The sequence below is a fragment of the Sciurus carolinensis genome, chromosome X, assembly GCF_902686445.1.
Source record: "Sciurus carolinensis chromosome X, mSciCar1.2, whole genome shotgun sequence".
Lineage (NCBI taxonomy): Eukaryota > Metazoa > Chordata > Mammalia > Rodentia > Sciuridae > Sciurus > Sciurus carolinensis.
In genome coordinates, this window is record NC_062232.1 from 98,791,405 (window position 1) to 98,810,415 (window position 19,011).

The following is a 19,011-nucleotide window of genomic DNA, read 5'->3' on the forward strand; positions in this document are numbered from 1 at the left end:
TGAGTTAATGGGTGTAGGTCTAGCTCAGTAATCTAGGAAGTGACAAAGGTCTCACATGGGACAGTGTCATAGGAAGTAGAGAGGAAGGATATGATGTGAGAAGCATGTGACTGATTAATCAAATACTGAGTTCTTTGTATTTCACAGGGATATTCTAGACACTGGAGAATATAAGGGAAAAAGGGATAGTTCTTATCTAAGTGAGAACATAGGAAAATATTAAGTAAAATACAGTCTGGTATAGACCATAGCATTTAAAGAGATCTGTGGACCAAGGTAGTTGAGGAAGATGGGATTTCATGAGAACCTTTAAAAAATGGGAAGGATTAAATAAAAGCAAGGATAGAGTCAGAGGTTGGAATACCCAGTGCATCTTGAGGGGATAATAAGTCAAAGAGCTTTACTGGAAGATAAAGCTGTATAACTAAGTTGGGACAAGATTACAAGTGTCCTTGAAGGTCAAGTTAAGGAGTTTGAAATTACATCAGAGGTAATAGGGAATTGTTGCAAACCTTTGGGCAGATAGGTGACATAATTAAGGCTAGAACTTAGAGATTAATATGGAAGCAATTAGCTGGATGGAGAAATGAGGGGTCTGAAGACTGGTTAGGAGGCTAACTGCATGTGTTCAGTTGCTGGGTAATGGAGCCTTAACCTGGAGAATGATGGGATATATAAAGCACTATTAGGGCCATGACAGAAGAAGACTGCTTTAATGAACTAAGACTTCACAGGACACACAGAATATCTTCCCTTTTGGTCTGAATTGTTTACAAGGGCAAACTCTACTTTCAATCTTACTGTCTACCCTGTACTTCCCTTTGGGCTTTGAATGTTGACCAGAATAAGGCCATGGAGCCAATTAGATCACAGGTGCCTGTGTATATATACATGTATGTGTGGGTGGATATGTGTATATACATATTTGTGTTTATCTCTTTGTATCTATATATCCCTATCCATCTATATATCTTGTTTTGGAAATTGTGTAGTCAAGGCCCTTAAGCCTCAATTCCAGTGATAAGTCACTTTGCCTTTTACCTTTTACCTAAAGGTCACCTCAAGCTCTGAGAGCCTTTAGTCTATTATCTATAAACATGAAAATGTCATTCCTTTAGTGTAAAACAAATTTATAAAACATTTAAAAATTATGCTTAACAGACTTTTAGAATCACATAACTAATCATTCCTTTTGTTTTGGTTTCTATAGCGCTGTTTGACACTAATGGATAGAGGATTTGTTTTCAATTTGATCAATGATTATATATCTGGCTTCAGCCCCAAAGATCCTAAGGTAAGTTATAAGGACTTAATTTTTGTAGGTGTCAGACATTACAGCATGAGACCAGGGGTGATCCTTACTCTCTTCTGAAGGATTTGTGCTTATTTTGGGGGGGTGGGTACTGTGTACTGAACTCAGGGGCGCTTAACCACTGAGCAACATCCCCAGCCCTTTTTTAAATATTTTCTTTAAATACAGGATCTCACTGAGTTGCTTAGGGCCTCACTAAGTTGCTGAGGCTGGCTTTGAATTCATACTCCTCCTGCCTCAGTCTCCAGAGCTGCTAGGATTATAGGCATGCATTACCATGCCCAGTTCTTCTGGAGGATTTGGAACTGCTGTTTTCATTTAGGTACTTTAAGTACTGGTGGACCTCAAAGGGAATATTGGATAGTGTTTTGAAGGTCCCTCAAACCACCCATATGTTCAGCAATTCACTGGCAAAACTCAACATATAATGGTATTCCTGGCTAATAGTCATTGTAGTAGCACCATAAAGATACTCTTCTGGATCAAGAAAGGAAAAATGGACATCAGTTGGAGCCTGTGGCCACTCCCCTTGAAGGCTACCTGAACTCTCTACATCCTGTGAAGGGTCATACAGAGTACATGTCTTCTAACTGTGAAATGGAGCCATATGTGTACAATATTTCTGTTCAGGGATTCCCATTTGAGACTCAGTGTAGGAGTTTTATTGGGGGGCTGCTCATGTACTGGAAACCAGTCAAAATTCCAGACTCCCAGAAAGGAAAGAAAAACAGGTGTTGACCATAAATCAGTTTGTACAAATAACCTAAGCAGACTGGCACCGAAGATGCAACCTTATCACATAGGGAACATGTCAAAATCCAATTTCCCATATGCTAGCCAATATCAACCTTGCAACAGGCATTTTTAAAGATAACAGTCTCAGGCTTGTTACGTTAACTCTCTCCTGAACAGGTTGTATCTAAGATGGTTTAAAATAGTAAAGAGTTCTGTTGTGAAAATTATTGTGCGATAATAAAGTATCAAAATAGTAATGCCTTCAAAAGATGACTTAATGTATAACTATTTTTTATTTAGGTTCTGGCTGAATACAAATTTGAATTTCTACAAACAATTTGCAATCATGAACATTACATTCCTCTGAACTTGCCAATGGCATTTGCAAAACCCAAACTGCAGCGAGTTCAAGGTATATATTTGCATTTTCCATCATTTGAATTTTTTTTAACTTTTTTGCTAGTTCTAGTGTAGTACAATGTTTTCTAACTAAACCAGTGAACTTGATGGTATCGTCAAAATTGTTACTATCAGAAGCTAGGTCCATTAATGGTATTTTGCATTTTCTTCATAGTATCAGTGGCAGTATTCATTGTATGAAGATATTTTGTGTGTTACATAGATTGCTGCATAAACACAGATGTCAGATGCTAGTAAAATTGCTCTCTATAAAAGTGTTTAGAATCTTATTTGAGACTAAATAAAGAAAAAATATATTAATACATTTTTGCTGGAAGCATTGAAAAAGAAATATAAAGGCAGAGTAAAATGGTAACATGTACTGAATTTATGAAATGCCATCAGTTTTAATCTCCATTGCTAGTTTTATTGAATGCTTTGTTGTGTAGCACTATTCTTATGTTACTGTGTTTTTTATTTGTCCCTTTTCTTTTCATATATTAATTAGATTTTTTTTCATTTGCGGTGGACCGTTTGACTTCAGTAGGTAGGTTTAACTCGGTTCACTCTAAAGTAGTTTGCTGTTTTTAAACAAAATTGACTTGATGAATGGCTAAGATGGATGGGGGCTTTGTTTGCTGTTCAAATCCTCCCTAGCCAAAATGGACCTTTAATTGTACCCGTAAAGTGTAAAAGGTGGTGTGCTTGTTTACTTTTAAAGTGTGCTTGTGTGTTGAAAAATGAATCAGCTTTCAGGTATCTGCCTTCAGAAACCAAGTTCCTGTTGCCAGCCAATATGGCAGCAAGGAATGAGCGGAGGTGTATATTCTTCAAGTGTGTGCTACCGCTCCCAGGCTTGCCTCCTTTTCTCTGACCCTGTTTAATAGCTTACTTGGCCACAGTTTGGAAGGTATGGTTAAAAACACATGATTGGATTTATTCAAATCACTGAAGTAAAAAAAAAACCATTACTATTTGCATAATCTACCCAGATAAGGTCACCTTGGTTAGTCCATACTGGCTCTTGTACATAGAAAGTGATTGGCATTCACAAAAGAGCATGACCAATGCAGGAAGAAAATCATCTGCCTTGGTCTTCTACCCAGGGGTTTTTGTGATGGAAATACAGTCAGTGAAGATGGAGAAAGTATTTTCAAAGCATCCAAGCACCACCTTATTACATTCTGAGCAAATATAGCTCACATACTTCCCCCACTATTTATTAATGTCTCTGAGGATGTCAGGGAAAAGAAGGGGTGGACAGATAATCAGGATTCAGGTTATATTGGACTACTCACAACATTTATTAAGACATACTAGATACATTGCTTTGTTTTCAGTTCTGAAGAGGCACAAAAAGAAATGGAAGACATGTCCTATAGCTATCTGGTTAAACTAAATTAAGTGGTAGGGAAGAGGAATTGAAAATAGTAGCAAGCCAGTCATGGTGGCATATACCCCTGTATTCTAGCTACATGACAGGCTGAGGGAGGTTTGCAAGTTAAGGCCAGCTCAGGCTATAGCAAGACCCACCCTCTCTCTCTTTCTCTAAAAAAAAAAAAAAAAGTAAAAATTTACTGTGGAAATTACTAATCTTGATCACAATCCCCTCTGAATTGTTATAAGGCAAGCTCAAACTAGGACATTGACATCTGTGATCTAAACTAAACTTTGGATCTAAAAAGTAGTGAAAGGCAGAGTTTAAAGTGGTGATTTTATGAAATGAAAGATTCGTATTTGTGTGAATTAGACTAAGATGAGGCCATTTTACTTATTGTTTTGTATTCCATGTATATATTCAGGTCAACATTAAATGGTTATTAAAGCAGTCAGTACATAAGACTGTCAGAATAATTCAATTCTTAGTTTCTCTTCCTTTTCCCACTTTACAAGTATGAATGGATAAGTAAGTCCATCATGGTTGTATAGAATTATTTGAGCTTATACTTGTAACGAAATCTCTTCAGATATAAAGAAATGAACTGAGACATTGCCAAATATAGAATTTTTCACTCTAGGTTTGATTCTAAGAATTCCAAGAGTTTAAAAGAATAGGGTAAAAATATCTCAAGACTTTCTTGCTGACTGAAATAATCATTGAAGTTACCATCTAGCCCTAATTAGAAGTGTTCCCATCTTGTAAAATTTTGCATGCTCATTCCATATGATAAAACATTGCTCAGATTCATTAATAATAAAACTATAGTTCTTGCTAGCATGATCACAAATTATGATGTTAATTACAGTATTTTAATTGTATAGTAATTTTTGAATATTTTTATAAAAAGATTATAAATTTTATTGTACTGCAGATTCAAATCTTGAATACAGTTTATCAGATGAGTATTGCAAGCATCACTTCTTGGTTGGTCTACTTCTGAGGGAAACCTCCATTGCTCTTCAAGATAATTATGAGATCAGATATACAGCTATATCTGTCATAAAGAATCTTTTGATAAAGCATGCATTTGACACTAGATACCAGCACAAGGTAAGAATGTCCATACAATCTTCAGTATCACATTAGTAAATTTCTGACACTTTTCATTCAAGATGAAGTTTATAGTAAGGAGCACAATATGAGCATTAATGGAAATGTATATTTACAAATAAGTTTTGTTTCCATTTGGAGTCATTAGATTTAAAAGATAGTGTTTAGGTAACTGTTAAAGAAAAATAGTGGTTTCCCAAATCATAAATATGTGTTTTTGGTGCTGGGGATTGAGTCCAGTGTCTTGCACATACTAAAAATGTACTCTACTACTGAGCTATGTGTCCCCAGACCCTCATATCCTTTTATCATATTTAAAGAATAAGATTTATTACATAAACTAATTATGAATAATTTTTTAAAAACACAGATATGAAGCCATATATTCTGTCAGTTATTTACCTTAATATTCACACTTAAATATATATACATATATATCCCTTAATATTTTGTTGATTAAGTGGTTAATAATAAGACATGTTAACTATATCATATATAAAATATGTTAGATGAAGTTTTTCTTCCTGAAAAATATGTGATGGGAGTTACTATCAATAGCTGTGGGTATAGATATAAACTTTCCATAAATTACACATTGTCTTGGTGTTAAAACCACAGCTATGGTTGCTTTTTCCTGCACCTTTAACATATATAAAATAATTTTATTGATGTTCAATTTTATGGGTTTAACAAAATAGATTGCAAACTATTTGGATTTGGAATGACCTAAATTACTTCCCTGGTATCAAATGGCTCATGGAAACATCATACTGTTAAATAATTTGTCTATTTATTTTCATATTCAAATATAAACAAAATCATGGAGTAATTTATTATTGTAATTATTTTGGAAAGCTGACTTGGAGATGGATTTTATTCTTTTTCAATAGTATTGCCATTTGTCCTTTAGAAAATGCTTGCTGCTGACATTCACACATGTTTTTTTAATTACCAAGATTTTTTTAACTCACAAATCTTGTTATATTTTACATGATTCTGTCCTAAAGTACATTAACTCCTTAACTTTAAGATTTAATTTATTGCTTACTGCAGCTAGTATTATGTTTGTTACATTATAACTATAAAAACATACCCCCACTATAGCAGTCTGCGCTACTATATGCCATTATATTTTTTGTTAATGTTGATATTGGTTTAGTGTAAATTGATTGTTATAATATATCCAGATTGAAAGATATCCTAAAAGTCTTTCAGTGCAACCAAACTTGGTCATACCTTTAAAGATACCAGTTATTCCAGGACTCTGTTTAACTGCTATGTGTCCCAAGTAGTGGGGAAAAGGATCAAATGCAATGAGGAAGAAAGTGTATTTAGCTCTGATTTCTAAATGATTCACAGGAAAAATACAAAATGAATTTACCCTCTCCAAAGCAGGAAGTTGTATTTTTCTCCAGTGCTTCTTTAGATGAAAGTGAATGAATATAGGATTTCATCAATGTCTTACATAGAGGTAGAATTTAAATATTTTATAACACAAAGTTGGACATTTTACTGCTCTCAAAATTTAAAAAGTATGTGCATGCATATATAAACATATACAGAGCTATTGTTATCTAATTAGACAATATTACTGTTTGAGGTTTTAGACTAAGGGAAAGCTTGGTATAGGAAGCTTCATTACTCATTCAGTGACTTCTAAAGCCCTTTCTTTGTTTAGAAGCTTATCCAGGCATTAAATGAGTATAGGGGCTGGGCAAGATGCACTCAACTATACACCCAACTGAGGTCACTTGGGAGGTTGAGGCAAGAGGATCACAAGTTTGAGGCCAGCCTGGGCAAAGCAAGACCATGTCTCAAAATAACATTTTAAAGAAGGCATGGCTGATGATATAGCTTAGTGGTAGAGTGCTTGCCTAACATGTGAGACCCTGGGTTCAATCCCTGGCACCAAAAGAATTTTTAAAAAATGAAGGAAGGAAAGAAGGAGGGAGGGGGATGGATTATAGGATTATAGAGAACTTTGCTTTATGGACCTAGTTTACAAAAGCTTCAATTATACTGTGTTGGATGAGAATTTAAAATGTCTTTGTACTGTTTGGTGCAAAGAGTTTACAGGCAACCTGGATAAGAGGTCATTTGTCAAATACATTTATATGAAACATGTTCCTCATTCTTGATGATGCCAAGGGGGGGTTGGGAAGAAGGAGTAGAATGTCTCCATAGTTTTCATCAAGTCCTTTAGAGTGACCCCAAATAATACATATTTAGGTTTGAAGAAATAACGCATCCTATGGAGAGCCTGTTTTGAGATTTGACTTCCTAGTCATCCCCCACCCTTTTTAACCACATTTACACTCCTCAGCCCCTACTCTAATGAAATTCTGGAGATATTATTGGTCCCCCAGTTTACTCATGAACTGCCTGGAGAGATCTCTTAACTTGTTCTAATTACCAGGAGACATCTTTCCTTTTAACAACAACGTCTGAAGTCTGACATTTGTTCTACTGTCTGTGTATTTCCTGTACCCACTATAAATGATGTTAACACCTAAGAGAATTGGAATTTTTACTTCTTGTTGGGCTGTGGGCAAATCCTTTTTTCCCTTTCTTTAAAAAGTAATCCACATATATTGCAAAAAATAAAAATCAAAATGCCTCTGTCCCATTCCTTAGCTCCCTACTCCAATTCATCTCTTTCAAAACAACTACTGTTATCAGTCTTATGTATACTTTTACTTTATATGTGAACAAGCCTTATGATAAATATGTACACACATAATATGTAATAGAAACCATCATGCATTTTTCTTTTTCACTCAGCAATACATCCTAAAGATTAGATCTACCACATTTTTAAAAGAATAGTTGCATAGTATTTCATCACAGGGCTATACCTTGTATTTATCTATTAATAGATTATTACAGTGTTTTCTGTCTTTAATGCAGGTAAAACTTAATATACTTTACAATGACTGTATGTTTTCCTGTATTTCTGCTCACCTGGGAATATTATTACTATCTCTTTCCCTAGATATTACTCTCAGAACTAAATCATATTCCTATCTAGAAGCTATAATGTTAACAATAGCAGCTAAACTTTATTGAGGACTTGCCATGTGCTGAGGCAGGAGAATTGTGAGTTCAAGGCCAACCTCAGCAAATTAGTGAGGCCCTAAGCAACTCAGCTAGACCCTGTCTCAAAAATAAAACATAAAAAGGTCTGGGTGTATGGCTCAGTGGTTAAGTGTCCCTGGGTTCAATCCCCAGTAAGAAAAGAAAAAAAAAACACATTAAGTAGCCAGTAATAAAATAATGAATCAAACATCATTGCCCTATGTAAACGTATGATTACACACACAAAAAAAAGTAGCCAGTTATAGATCTGAGGTTCGCTCATGTCTAATTCCAAAACTTGCACTCCTAACTGCTAGCTATACTGCCTCTCAAATCTCAGATGGGACACTGAAAAATTAGAAAAAGAAGGGTAGTCATCAAGCTGAAAAATCTCAAAACCATAGACATGGAAAAAGGGAAGTAATGAAGGCTATTCAGCCTTGTTAAGAATGAATTAAGATGAATAAAACAAACTTCTAATAAAAAAAAGAATGAATTAAGATGGATGCATGGGGGTGCTGGAGTTGTGGCTCAGTGGTAGAGTGCTTGCCTGGCATTGTGAGGCACTGGGTTTGATACTCAGCATCACATGTAAATAAATAAGTAAGTAAGTAAATAAATAAATAAATAGACCCATTGACAACTAAAAACATTTTTAAAAGATGGATGCATGGTAACTGTTTCCAAATATTTAAAAGGTCACTATGTAAAATGGGTTTTCCCCCTATCTTCAAAGGTCTAGGATTTTTAGTAAGTTTTACCAACTAACCATTGTTGGATTGCATGTAAGGACCATCCCTGCCTTAGGCAGGATGTTAGACTACTATAATAAGTTCTTGATGCACATCTTAGTGGTTGATGCACATCAACATCATCTGGGGCAGCCCAGACCTACTGAATCAGAATCTTCTGGTGAGAGAGACTATTATTGATAGGGTGCTATGTTAGAAGTCTGTTAAGATGGGTTCATGAAATTCACAAAAAAAGTGCAAACAACCAGTTAACATACGAAAAATTGTTCAACCTCAAGAATAATCACAGCCTGGTGCAGTGTATGCACCTGTAATCCCAGCAACCCAGATGCTGAGGCAGGAAGATGGAAAGTTGGAGGCCGACCTCAGGAATTTAGTGAGACCCTCAGCCACTTTGTGAAACCCTGTCTCATAAAAAAAAATAAAAGGGATGGGATGTAGCTCAGTGGTAGAAAATCCATGCATTCAATTCCCAGTGCCAAAAAAAAAAAAAATGAAATGAAACTCAAACAAGTGAGATACTATTGGTCTTCTATAGTCTCTAGGTTGATCATTTTGCCCTCGTGGCCTTATCAAAGCTCCAAATTTCCCAAAGTCCTGAAATACAGAGGGGAACTCTTATGCTATCACCACCATTGTTTTCTCTGATCTGAACATTTGTACATATCCAGTGAGAAATGTCTGTAGCTGAGGAAAATAATAAGAATATTTGTATAAGAGGCAACAAATTGGTTGAGTGTTAGTAGCCAGCTTTATTTACTTATTTACAGATATGTCAGTATCCTAAATATTCTTATTTCCTATGGCACCAAGATCAGATTATTGTAATTACAGTTTTAATCAAAGCAAAAAGTGTTTCTTGAATCAATACAGTAATTCACTGTTTTTCACTTCTTCCATTTTTTTATTCATTCAGCTAATGTGTATTGACTATCTACTATGGGCCCAGGCACTAAAGATGAAGCAGTGAACGAGACAGACAAAAAGAACAGGATTAGTATTATATGCTTTATGGGTCGACTTCTAGTAAATACAACATTTTACTTTTTGTAATTTTATTTGAGGGATATGATTTGACTTTCTATTGTAATTAGATCCAAATGCCAACAAAGTTCTGGGGTAATTCATGCTTCACTAAATTGTTAGGAATGTTAGTCCACTTATATTCTTTTAAGTGGATATATGGAGCCAATTGTTTACTTCTAACACATACATGTTATGCACCAGTTAAACTTTTGTTAATTGTGTTTCAGAACCAACAAGCCAAAATAGCACAATTGTACCTCCCATTTGTTGGACTACTTTTGGAAAATATACAGCGACTAGCAGGTCGAGATACTTTGTATTCTTGTGCCGCAGTGCCTAATTCCGTAAGTATTTGCACCTTCTGTTGGAGTTTTATTCTCTTTTACTAAATGCATATGGAACTGAGGTTATATACTGGACATATGATCTCAATTTTAAGAGTTCACATTTTATTTCATTTTCACATCTATACCTTTTCCCTAGAGCAATGCTTCTCAAACTTTAGTTTGCATTTGAATCACCTGGGGATTTCTGTAAAACAGATTCTAATTCAGTAGTTCTTGGGTGGGGCTTGACAGTCTGGTTTCTAACAAGCTTTTGGCTGCCTCTGATCCAAGGATCACACTTGGAATAACAAGGTTCAAAAGAATCCCTTGTCGCCAGTGTTTTGTTCTTAATATTTTTTGTTAATATACCTTGATATATTTATTCGACTTGAAAACTGAATAAAAAGCTGTTCGCAGTGGCACACTCCTGTATAATCCCAGCAATTTAGGAGGCTGAGGCAGGAGGATCACAAGTTCAAGGCTGGCCTCATCGACTTAGCCAGGCCCTAAGCAAGTTAGTGAGAAGTTGTCTCAAAATAAAAACGCTGGGGAATGTGTCTTAGTGCTTAAGCACCCCTGGATTCAATTCCCCCTAGCCAAAAAGAAAAAAAAAGTTTCTTCACTTCTAGAACACTGGGGGTTAAACCGTATTATGTCCTTTGCTTCTGCCTTCCCTTGGTAGTCTCTTTTAGTTTATCACAATTGGTTTGTGCTTTATTTTTATCTACCTTAAAAATAAGGAACTTTGGCTAGGCACAGTGGTGCACTCCTGTAATACTAGTGGCTTGGGAAGCTGAGGCAGGAGGATTCCAAGTTCAGAGCTGGCCTCAGCAATCTAGTGAGACTGTAAGCAACTCAGCAAGACCCTGTCTCTAAATTTAAAAATACAAAAACAAAAAAGGACCAGGGATGTGTCTCAGTGGTTGTGGCCCTGGGTTCAATCCCCAGTACCCTCTCCCCGCAAATAAAGAAGGCACTTTGGAGGTAGTCAGCCTCCTATTTGGCAAAACAACATCTTACTATTATAATAATTAAAGCATTCCTTCTTACATAAGACCTAAAAAGGTTTCTCTTCACTGGTCCTAGTTTTGTTTTCTAGAGACACATAGCACAAATCTGTTCCCACCTCCACAAGCTATCCCTTCTACAAGTCCCTTCTAAATTTTTCTCTATGCTAAGTATTTCCATTTCATCATTTTTCATTTCAAATCCTTGAATTTCTTACTCCTCTTCAAGTTTTCCAATTTACTAATGACCCTATTACAGTATGGTGTTAGGGGCTGGGGATTAGTTCAGTGGTAGAGCACTTGCCTACTATGCCTGAGACCCTGGGTTTAATTCCCCCATACCACAAAAAAATAATAAGAATGATTTAAAAACTTTTAAAAGATGGTGTTAGCTTGGCACAATGGTGCATGCCTGTAATACCAGCCACTTGAAAGGCTAAGCCAAGAGGAACACAAGGTTGAGGCCAGTCTCTGCAATTTAGTAAAATGTTTTCTCAAAATAAAAAAAAATAAGAAGGGCTGGGAATATAGCTCAGTGGTAGAGTGCCCATGGGTGCAAACCCCAGTGCCAGATAGATAGATAGATAGATAGATAGATAGATAGATAGATAGATAGATAGATCTTTGTATAGAATTATACATTTTATATTAGTCTGCCCAGTGAAACTATTAACTCCTGCTCCTTTCCATGTTCTTTATGGCTCATGATCACCTTTGCACTTTGTACCTGTCATTTTATTGGCTGGTAGGTTAAACTGTCCTTCACAACTTACTCTGGAAATTTTCCTAGTGAAATTCCCCAGATAATTTGTTAAACCTGCCCTAGGTTCATGAGAAAGCCACTTTTAAGTTTGCCTGATGGCTTGCTTGCTTGCTTTCTTGCTTGTGGCACTTGTCAATTAGCTGAATGTGTTTGCTATATCACCTACCTGGGTATCAGGCTGGTCTTTCTTCACAAACACTATACATGCTTGTGTTCATTCCATATACATTGAACACTGATATTTGGAAACATTTCATTCATCTCTTCTTTCTTTTGCAGCTCAATTTAACTTCAAGGTTCTGGCCACATCCCTACTTCTAGCATTGCCCCTGGCTCCCAGAAAGAGTGCTGAACCATGATTATAATATTGTTCCAGTTACAGCCATCTAAAGTTATATCACTTGGCCAGAGGTCATAGTTATAATACTATGCTAGTAGACCTTTTTTAGAGAGAGTCACCTAAATATAGTACTTGATTTAGATTTCACAGTGAGCTTTGTTTAAAATCTGGGTGTCATCTTATTCTGTTAATTCAGATTTCTCATGCTAGTGAACAAATTTGTTTAATAATACAGGCATCATGTTCTGTTACAGGCATCCAGGGATGAGTTTCCATGTGGCTTTACTTCACCTACAAATAGAGGGAGTCTGAATACTGACAAAGACACTGGTAATTTTTAAATTATTCATTTAAAACTCATATATCACTAAGTGTTTGAAATTACCTCATAGGAGAGGGGTAAGGGGAGGAAAAGGAAATGTTACTAGGGAATGAGATTAATCAAATTATTTATGTGCATATACAAATGGCTTAATGAATCACATTATTATGTATAATTATAATGTACCAATTAAAAAGTGGAAAAACAATGTACACTGTACTTCTATATTTTTGAAATATTTCATAACAAAATTATAATATCATGATCTCTACTAAAGTTGAATTAAAAATCTGACTCATACTTGCAACCACATTTCTTTGCCTCAGTTGTCTAAGTTTGTTTAAAATGTTGCTCAATATACTTAAGAAAATAGAAGATAATGAGAAAAACACTCGTTTCCCATCCTATTATCTGTCACCAATTTGGGGCAAGATACTACCCTTTTCTGGGCCCAAGTTTTCTTTCCTATAAGAGTGTTCCTCAAGTTACATGGCTTTATTTTATGACTTCCAAGGTATTACTTGTAGTTTCATACATAGCAAAGTGTTGTTTTGTTTTTTTTGTTTTTTTGAGTGCTGGGGATAGAACCCAGGGCCTTGTGCTTACAAGGCAAGCACTCTACCGACTGAGCTATCTCCCCAGCCCCAGCAAAGTGTTTTGAGAGGTAAAGAATAAATTGTTTAATCTTTACTTTCTTCTGGTGTTTTGATGTAATATATAAATTTCACATTTTAGATAACCAAGATCTAGTCCCTATAGTATATATTTACTTAAGTTTATCTAATACTTATTTTAAAAATATACTCAGTGGTTCCTCCAATTGCTAACAAGAACTTGGCCTTTTCCCCCAGCCTATGGATCTTTTCAAAATGGACATGGAATTAAGAGGGAAGATTCAAGGGGTTCTCTTATCCCAGAAGGAGCAACAGGATTTCCAGATCAGAGCAACACTGGTGAAAATGTAAGAACCTAAGTATATAGAATAACCCTAGTGGTTTGTTAGGCTACTAGTGTTTCTTTTTATGTAAATATGCTGCTCTCTACTCTCCTGTTGTTTAACCTAAGTCTGCAAAAAGCATCCCATAATTCTTGGATATTTTAGCAATCCCTTTCTACCCTGGCAATGGCTACTTGAATATCTTGTTAAAAAAATAGTGTGAGGTTTTCTTATTTATTTTATTTATTTATTTACTTATTTATTTATATTTTTGAGATGTGGTTTATATTGCCCAAGCTGACCTCAAACTCTGAGATCAAGCAAGATATCATCCCACCTCAGTCTCCCAAGCAACAGAGACTGCAGGCATGTACCATCACAATTGGCTTACTTGAATATTTCAAGCTATTTGATGGGAATAAAGAATTCATATTTAAGCATTCTAACCCTGAATTTCACCATAGCACACTGTAACCTGTTTCAGAGAGGGAAGGTTCAAGTTTATTATATCTAATGTGCCTTATCATTTAAAACAAAGCACATACTAACAGGATTGATTCAGGCTTTCATTTCTTTGTAATAATGACATTAACTTGAGAGAAATAAATTTAGGTTGCCAAATTGATGGTCTAACCCCTAGCATCACTTAATTGGAATATGTCTTCCAACTCTTCCATCAAGTTGTTTCAAGTCTAACATTAAAATATGAATTGTGTCTGCCTTGAGTCAGAGACTGCATTTCAGACCAGTAAAGTTTTGCTTCATTGCTATGTAAAATCATAGAATCATAAAAGTAGAGTTGGAAGTGTCCATAAAAACAATATGCTCAAAATCTTTTACAAATGAAAACTGAGATTGTGATTTAGAACAACCACACAACTATGGCAGGACCATACCCAAATTCAGACTTTTAAATCCATCTCTTTATCTCCTATATTATGTTCTTAAGTATGTATCAGAATCACATGGACAAAATAATAAAAATGGATGGCTGGAACTTATCCCCAGAGTGAATTTCAATAGGTCTGGCACAGGGCCTACTAATTTATATCTCTTGAGTTCCTGGGTGATGCTGATACTGCTGGTTGGTAAGCATCCTTTGATAACCACTGGACTACCTTGAGCCTTTGAGTAACAGTAACTTATTCAAAATGGGTCCTATATCACACTATTTAGAATTATGACAGCAGACATGGTTAGAGGGAAGGGAAATACAAGTCAGAGCAGTTAAATGACTTGCTATTAGTCATAGCTAATAAGCAATCAGCATTTAGGTCTGTTATGTTCCAAATGAAGGTTCTTCCTTAGTAAATTCTACCCTAGTGAATGAGTATCCTGTTTAGCTCCACTAAAAGTATTGGTTTTCTTTATTTCTTTTTTTTTTTTTGTGGTGCTGGGAATTGAACCAAGGGCCTTGTGCTTGCAAGGCAAGCACTCTACCAACTGAGCTACATTCCTAGCCCAAAGTATTGGTTTTCAACAAGGGTAAATTATTTAGGAGATTATTGTTACTCATTCACAAAAATCCTCCAATAAAGCAGATTTTTGTCATGTTTAACTTCTGATAATTTTAACAGATGTCATTAAGTAGCAGAATAATCACTACTTTGTAGAGGCTCTAAATTTGAAGTATTAGTAGGTCCTCATTAGTGTAGTATCTTGTCATAATATCACAAACCCATCTTTTAGATAGATTTTCTGAACAATAATTGAAGGTTGGGTTTTAATAAACTCTAAATAAAAGTTCAAATTAAAGTTTAAAATGTTTGTTTTCATATACCTTAAATGAGTCTTTCATATAAGCTATTTTTCCTCAAAAAGCCACATAGATTATTTTTAAGTGTTGCTACCAAAACACAAGCATATGAGAATGAAACATATGTAGTATTCAGACTATCTTTATGAAGACCCCAAGATAATTTCCAGTGATTTTACTAGGTACTCTATTAAAAAAGATTCAGCCCGTTTACCTGTCAGGTATGATATATATTGTTTTAGGTTTAGAATTTGCCCAAATACAACTAGTGATAAAAATAGTTATTAAGCTTAAACCCATGGGAAATTATGATTTATTGTTTCACAATACCCTATCTTTATATTACAGACCCGACAGAGTTCTACAAGGAATAGTATATCTCAGTATAACCGTCTAGACCAGTATGAAATCAGAAGCCTCTTGATGTGCTACTTATATATAGTAAAAATGATTTCTGAAGGTGAGTTACCAGTGTACTGAGCACAGGCATGTAAGAAATAGAACTTTGGGGATGGTGATACAGCTCAGTGGTAGAATGATTACCTAGCACTGGAGAGAGAACGAGAAAGAAAGAGAAACAGATCTTTGTAGATTCTGATCTTAAAGTGTACCTCAGAATAAGTTTTTTAATCTTATAGGTTTGATTCCTTGAAATAATTTAAAAATAATTTTATAAATTAACTTATAAAATGCTGTAATGTTTTTAGAAGAGCTAAACATTTTTCATTCAGCGTATATAATTCATTAAATGACCAATATAACAGGAATGAATTAATAATAAACACAATGAATACTTAACACTTTAGCTTTTATTTGACCCAGGATTTGAAAAATCGAAACAAAAAGACACGAAGGGTTTTCTGAAGGTAGGAATGCCACCGTTATCTTTGTAGTATCACCGTCTGGTATTGTCTGGTATCAGGTTGTTAGACTGCTTTTCTTCTTGATGGACACTATATTATTTACTTATGTTACCAGTTTCTCCTTATATTCTATATGATGGAACACAACCAAAGGAATTTTATAAACTGCATGTCCTCTGCAAGTAAATTCATATTATCTTATTCTCAAATGCCACATATATTTACACAACTCCCCACCTCTTCTTCCTTTTCTCAATGTTTTTGTATTAAAAAAAGTACACAAGAATGAAAAACATAAAAGCCACCTGGGTTAAGCACTACACAGTGCATACATATATTGAAATATCACATGGTGCCTCATAAATATGTAAACAATAAATCTAAAAGAAAACAAGACACCTGGTTCAGATCACCATATGGTTATTTTCTATTTTTGTTTTTTTTTATATTTTTTATTTTTTAATATTCTTTCCTTTTGCTGAGGTTCAAACCCAGGACTTTGCACATGTTAGTAAGTGCTTCACCACTGAGTGAAACCCTTAGCTCATATTTGGAAAAAATAATTTGTGGTGCTGGGGATTTGAACCCAGGGCCTCATGCATGCTAAACATGAACTCTGCCACTGAGTTACATTCCCAGCTTATTTTTAGTTTTAAAAAATTTTAGTAGCTATTAGCTGCTTTAAATAATTTTTGTAACAATGCAGGATGAAATACATAAAATACCCTAGTTTAAATCTCCAGTAATGCAAATAAAAGACATTAAATAAATTGATAATCAACTAGCTAGAGAAACATTAAAACCATTAGCTCGATTTGAATAATAAATTGTAATTACATTGATAAAATAAGTAATAATCTTTAAGCTTAAGTAATGTACTAAATTGTAAAAGTAAAAAGTCAAGAAATTATATTGAAGCTATGTGATAGATGTCCAAGTTTTGGGAAAGAAACAAGTTAAAGGGAGAGAATTTTTACTACCAGTGGTATTTCATTTTAAGAGATAATGGATAAAATCACAACCTACAGTTTTTGTCTTCCCACAAGATTAAAAATGGAAGAATATGGAAATTGCTGATGCTTATGGAATTTCTCTTTATACACAAGAATGTTCTAAAATATTTGATCACATTTGTGATGGTTTCACAACTCTGAATATATTATAAACTACTGTATTGTAGACTCTTTAAATGGTAATTTTATAGTAAATTAATTTTCTCAGTACTTTTTTTAAAGACACCCAAGTGATAATATGAAAAAAGAACTGAAAAATAAAATGTCTGGTTACCACTACAGCCCAAAGCAAGCAATGGGAGAGTGACAGAGAGTGACGGGGGGGGGGAGGGAGAGGGAGAGGGGGAAAGGGAGAGAGGGAGAGGGATAGAGAGAGGGAGAGGGTGAAAGAGAGAGAAAAAATGAACAGAGAAAGGAGAGACTGTGGAGTTCTCCCCTCCTCCACTCCAGTATACACACACACCATGCATATTATGCTAACCAGGGACAAGTCTCTGGCTGGCTTTTTTTTTTAATGTCATGGGTTAACCCATGACCGTTTTATTTCTTGTAACCTTTATAGTTCCTCTTCTTGTAAGTGTTGATCTTGCTTGCGGTCTGCCAAATATTTGGTCTTTGTTAATTAGGTTTTTCTTTCTTCTGTTCTTGCCTTTTGAGTTTCAAAAAGTACATTTTCAATAGCTTATATACAATCTCTGTCCTATGTCCTCTTTATCCTTTGTATGATATAATGTCATGCTGTTTATCTGTAAAGTCATGTCCATTTTATTCTGAAAAATGCTTCTGGATCCTTTTCAATGGTTCATTGTAGTCACCTTTTCTTGTTCAGTAAATATTTTAGTTATTCTATATGCATTTAAATGTTGAGCTCTTATTGAGTCCACACCCTTCATGGTCTCTTTTGGCTTTCCTTTTTTTAATGTGTCATAAACAGTTGCAACTTTAACATCAACAAAAGGATGAATTGCCTGTACATTTTCATATGGAAGTAGAGGAATTCTGAAGAATCAATTTCGCTCTATATTTTAAGCTATATTTTATTAACTGACAGTAATTAACTATTTCAAAGTCTTAGAGTCATTTGCCAAACATTTTCAGGTCTTAACTGGTTTATCAGATCTAGAAGAAAGAAATCAAGAGTCAGTAGTTATCAGTTACACGGTCTGAATTGACAGGAAGTCTGTCCTCTTGAAAAATTTGCTTTGAGAAAGAAGATGAAGGGAATTTACTTCTTTTTTTCTAACTGTATCTTGGCTTTTCTTTTAAGTGTAGGCCCCAAAAGGGCACTCTCGGAATCAGTTTGAGGCTTAACTGTGCCATACCCTGCACATGTAGATTCATTAGTATTCTTCTGAGCAGCTTGTTCACAGGAAGGCATCTCGGTACTACCATCTCTTCCTGAAAAGCCAATATTGTAACAAGGAAGACCAAATGCTGATCTTTTTTTCCCACTAGATTTTGAAGTATAGTCAAAAGGAAATACATTCAAGGCGAGTGTTTCCTTTTTCTGTATAAAAGGGGCAAGCACACTTCTATCATAACCAGGCATATTCTCCTCTGAAGTTTCAGATACTATCTGAGTAGGTGCACTTTCTCTTGAGGAAACACTGGAAAGGCTCCAAGAGAATCTAATCTTGCTTTCACGGTTTTGTGTGGAGACCATTTTTGTGACACTTGTTTCATGTTTCCTTTTTGGCTGGCCAACTTTATTTTCAGGAAAGCTTGTGTCACCTTGAAATCCATCCCTCTTTTGAGAATCAAATGTAGATGTTAAAGGAAAACCTGAAAATGACTTCAGGTATGCAGTGCCTCCTTGTGTGGTAGGCTTGCTATCATTAGAGGGAGTTTTCTCAAAAGAGGTCTCTGGAACTTCAAAGAGGTCTTGACTACCAAA

General features: G+C 35.1%; 1 protein-coding gene across 2 annotated transcripts in view; it reads left to right on the plus strand.

The window, feature by feature from the left end:
• Positions 1-19,011, plus strand: part of Dock11 (dedicator of cytokinesis 11) — a 183,688-nt gene that overhangs the window by 107,488 nt on the left and 57,189 nt on the right. Inside the window, exons 29-36 of one of the 2 annotated variants that reach the window (XM_047535641.1) lie at positions 1,211-1,294; positions 2,348-2,459; positions 2,955-2,993; positions 4,759-4,937; positions 10,018-10,134; positions 12,481-12,556; positions 13,400-13,509; positions 15,590-15,701. In XM_047535641.1, the coding sequence (XP_047391597.1) occupies positions 1,211-1,294; positions 2,348-2,459; positions 2,955-2,993; positions 4,759-4,937; positions 10,018-10,134; positions 12,481-12,556; positions 13,400-13,509; positions 15,590-15,701 (829 nt within the window). The remainder of the gene's footprint in view (positions 1-1,210; positions 1,295-2,347; positions 2,460-2,954; positions 2,994-4,758; positions 4,938-10,017; positions 10,135-12,480; positions 12,557-13,399; positions 13,510-15,589; positions 15,702-19,011) is intronic. The other variant, XM_047535642.1, reaches the window with a different exon arrangement.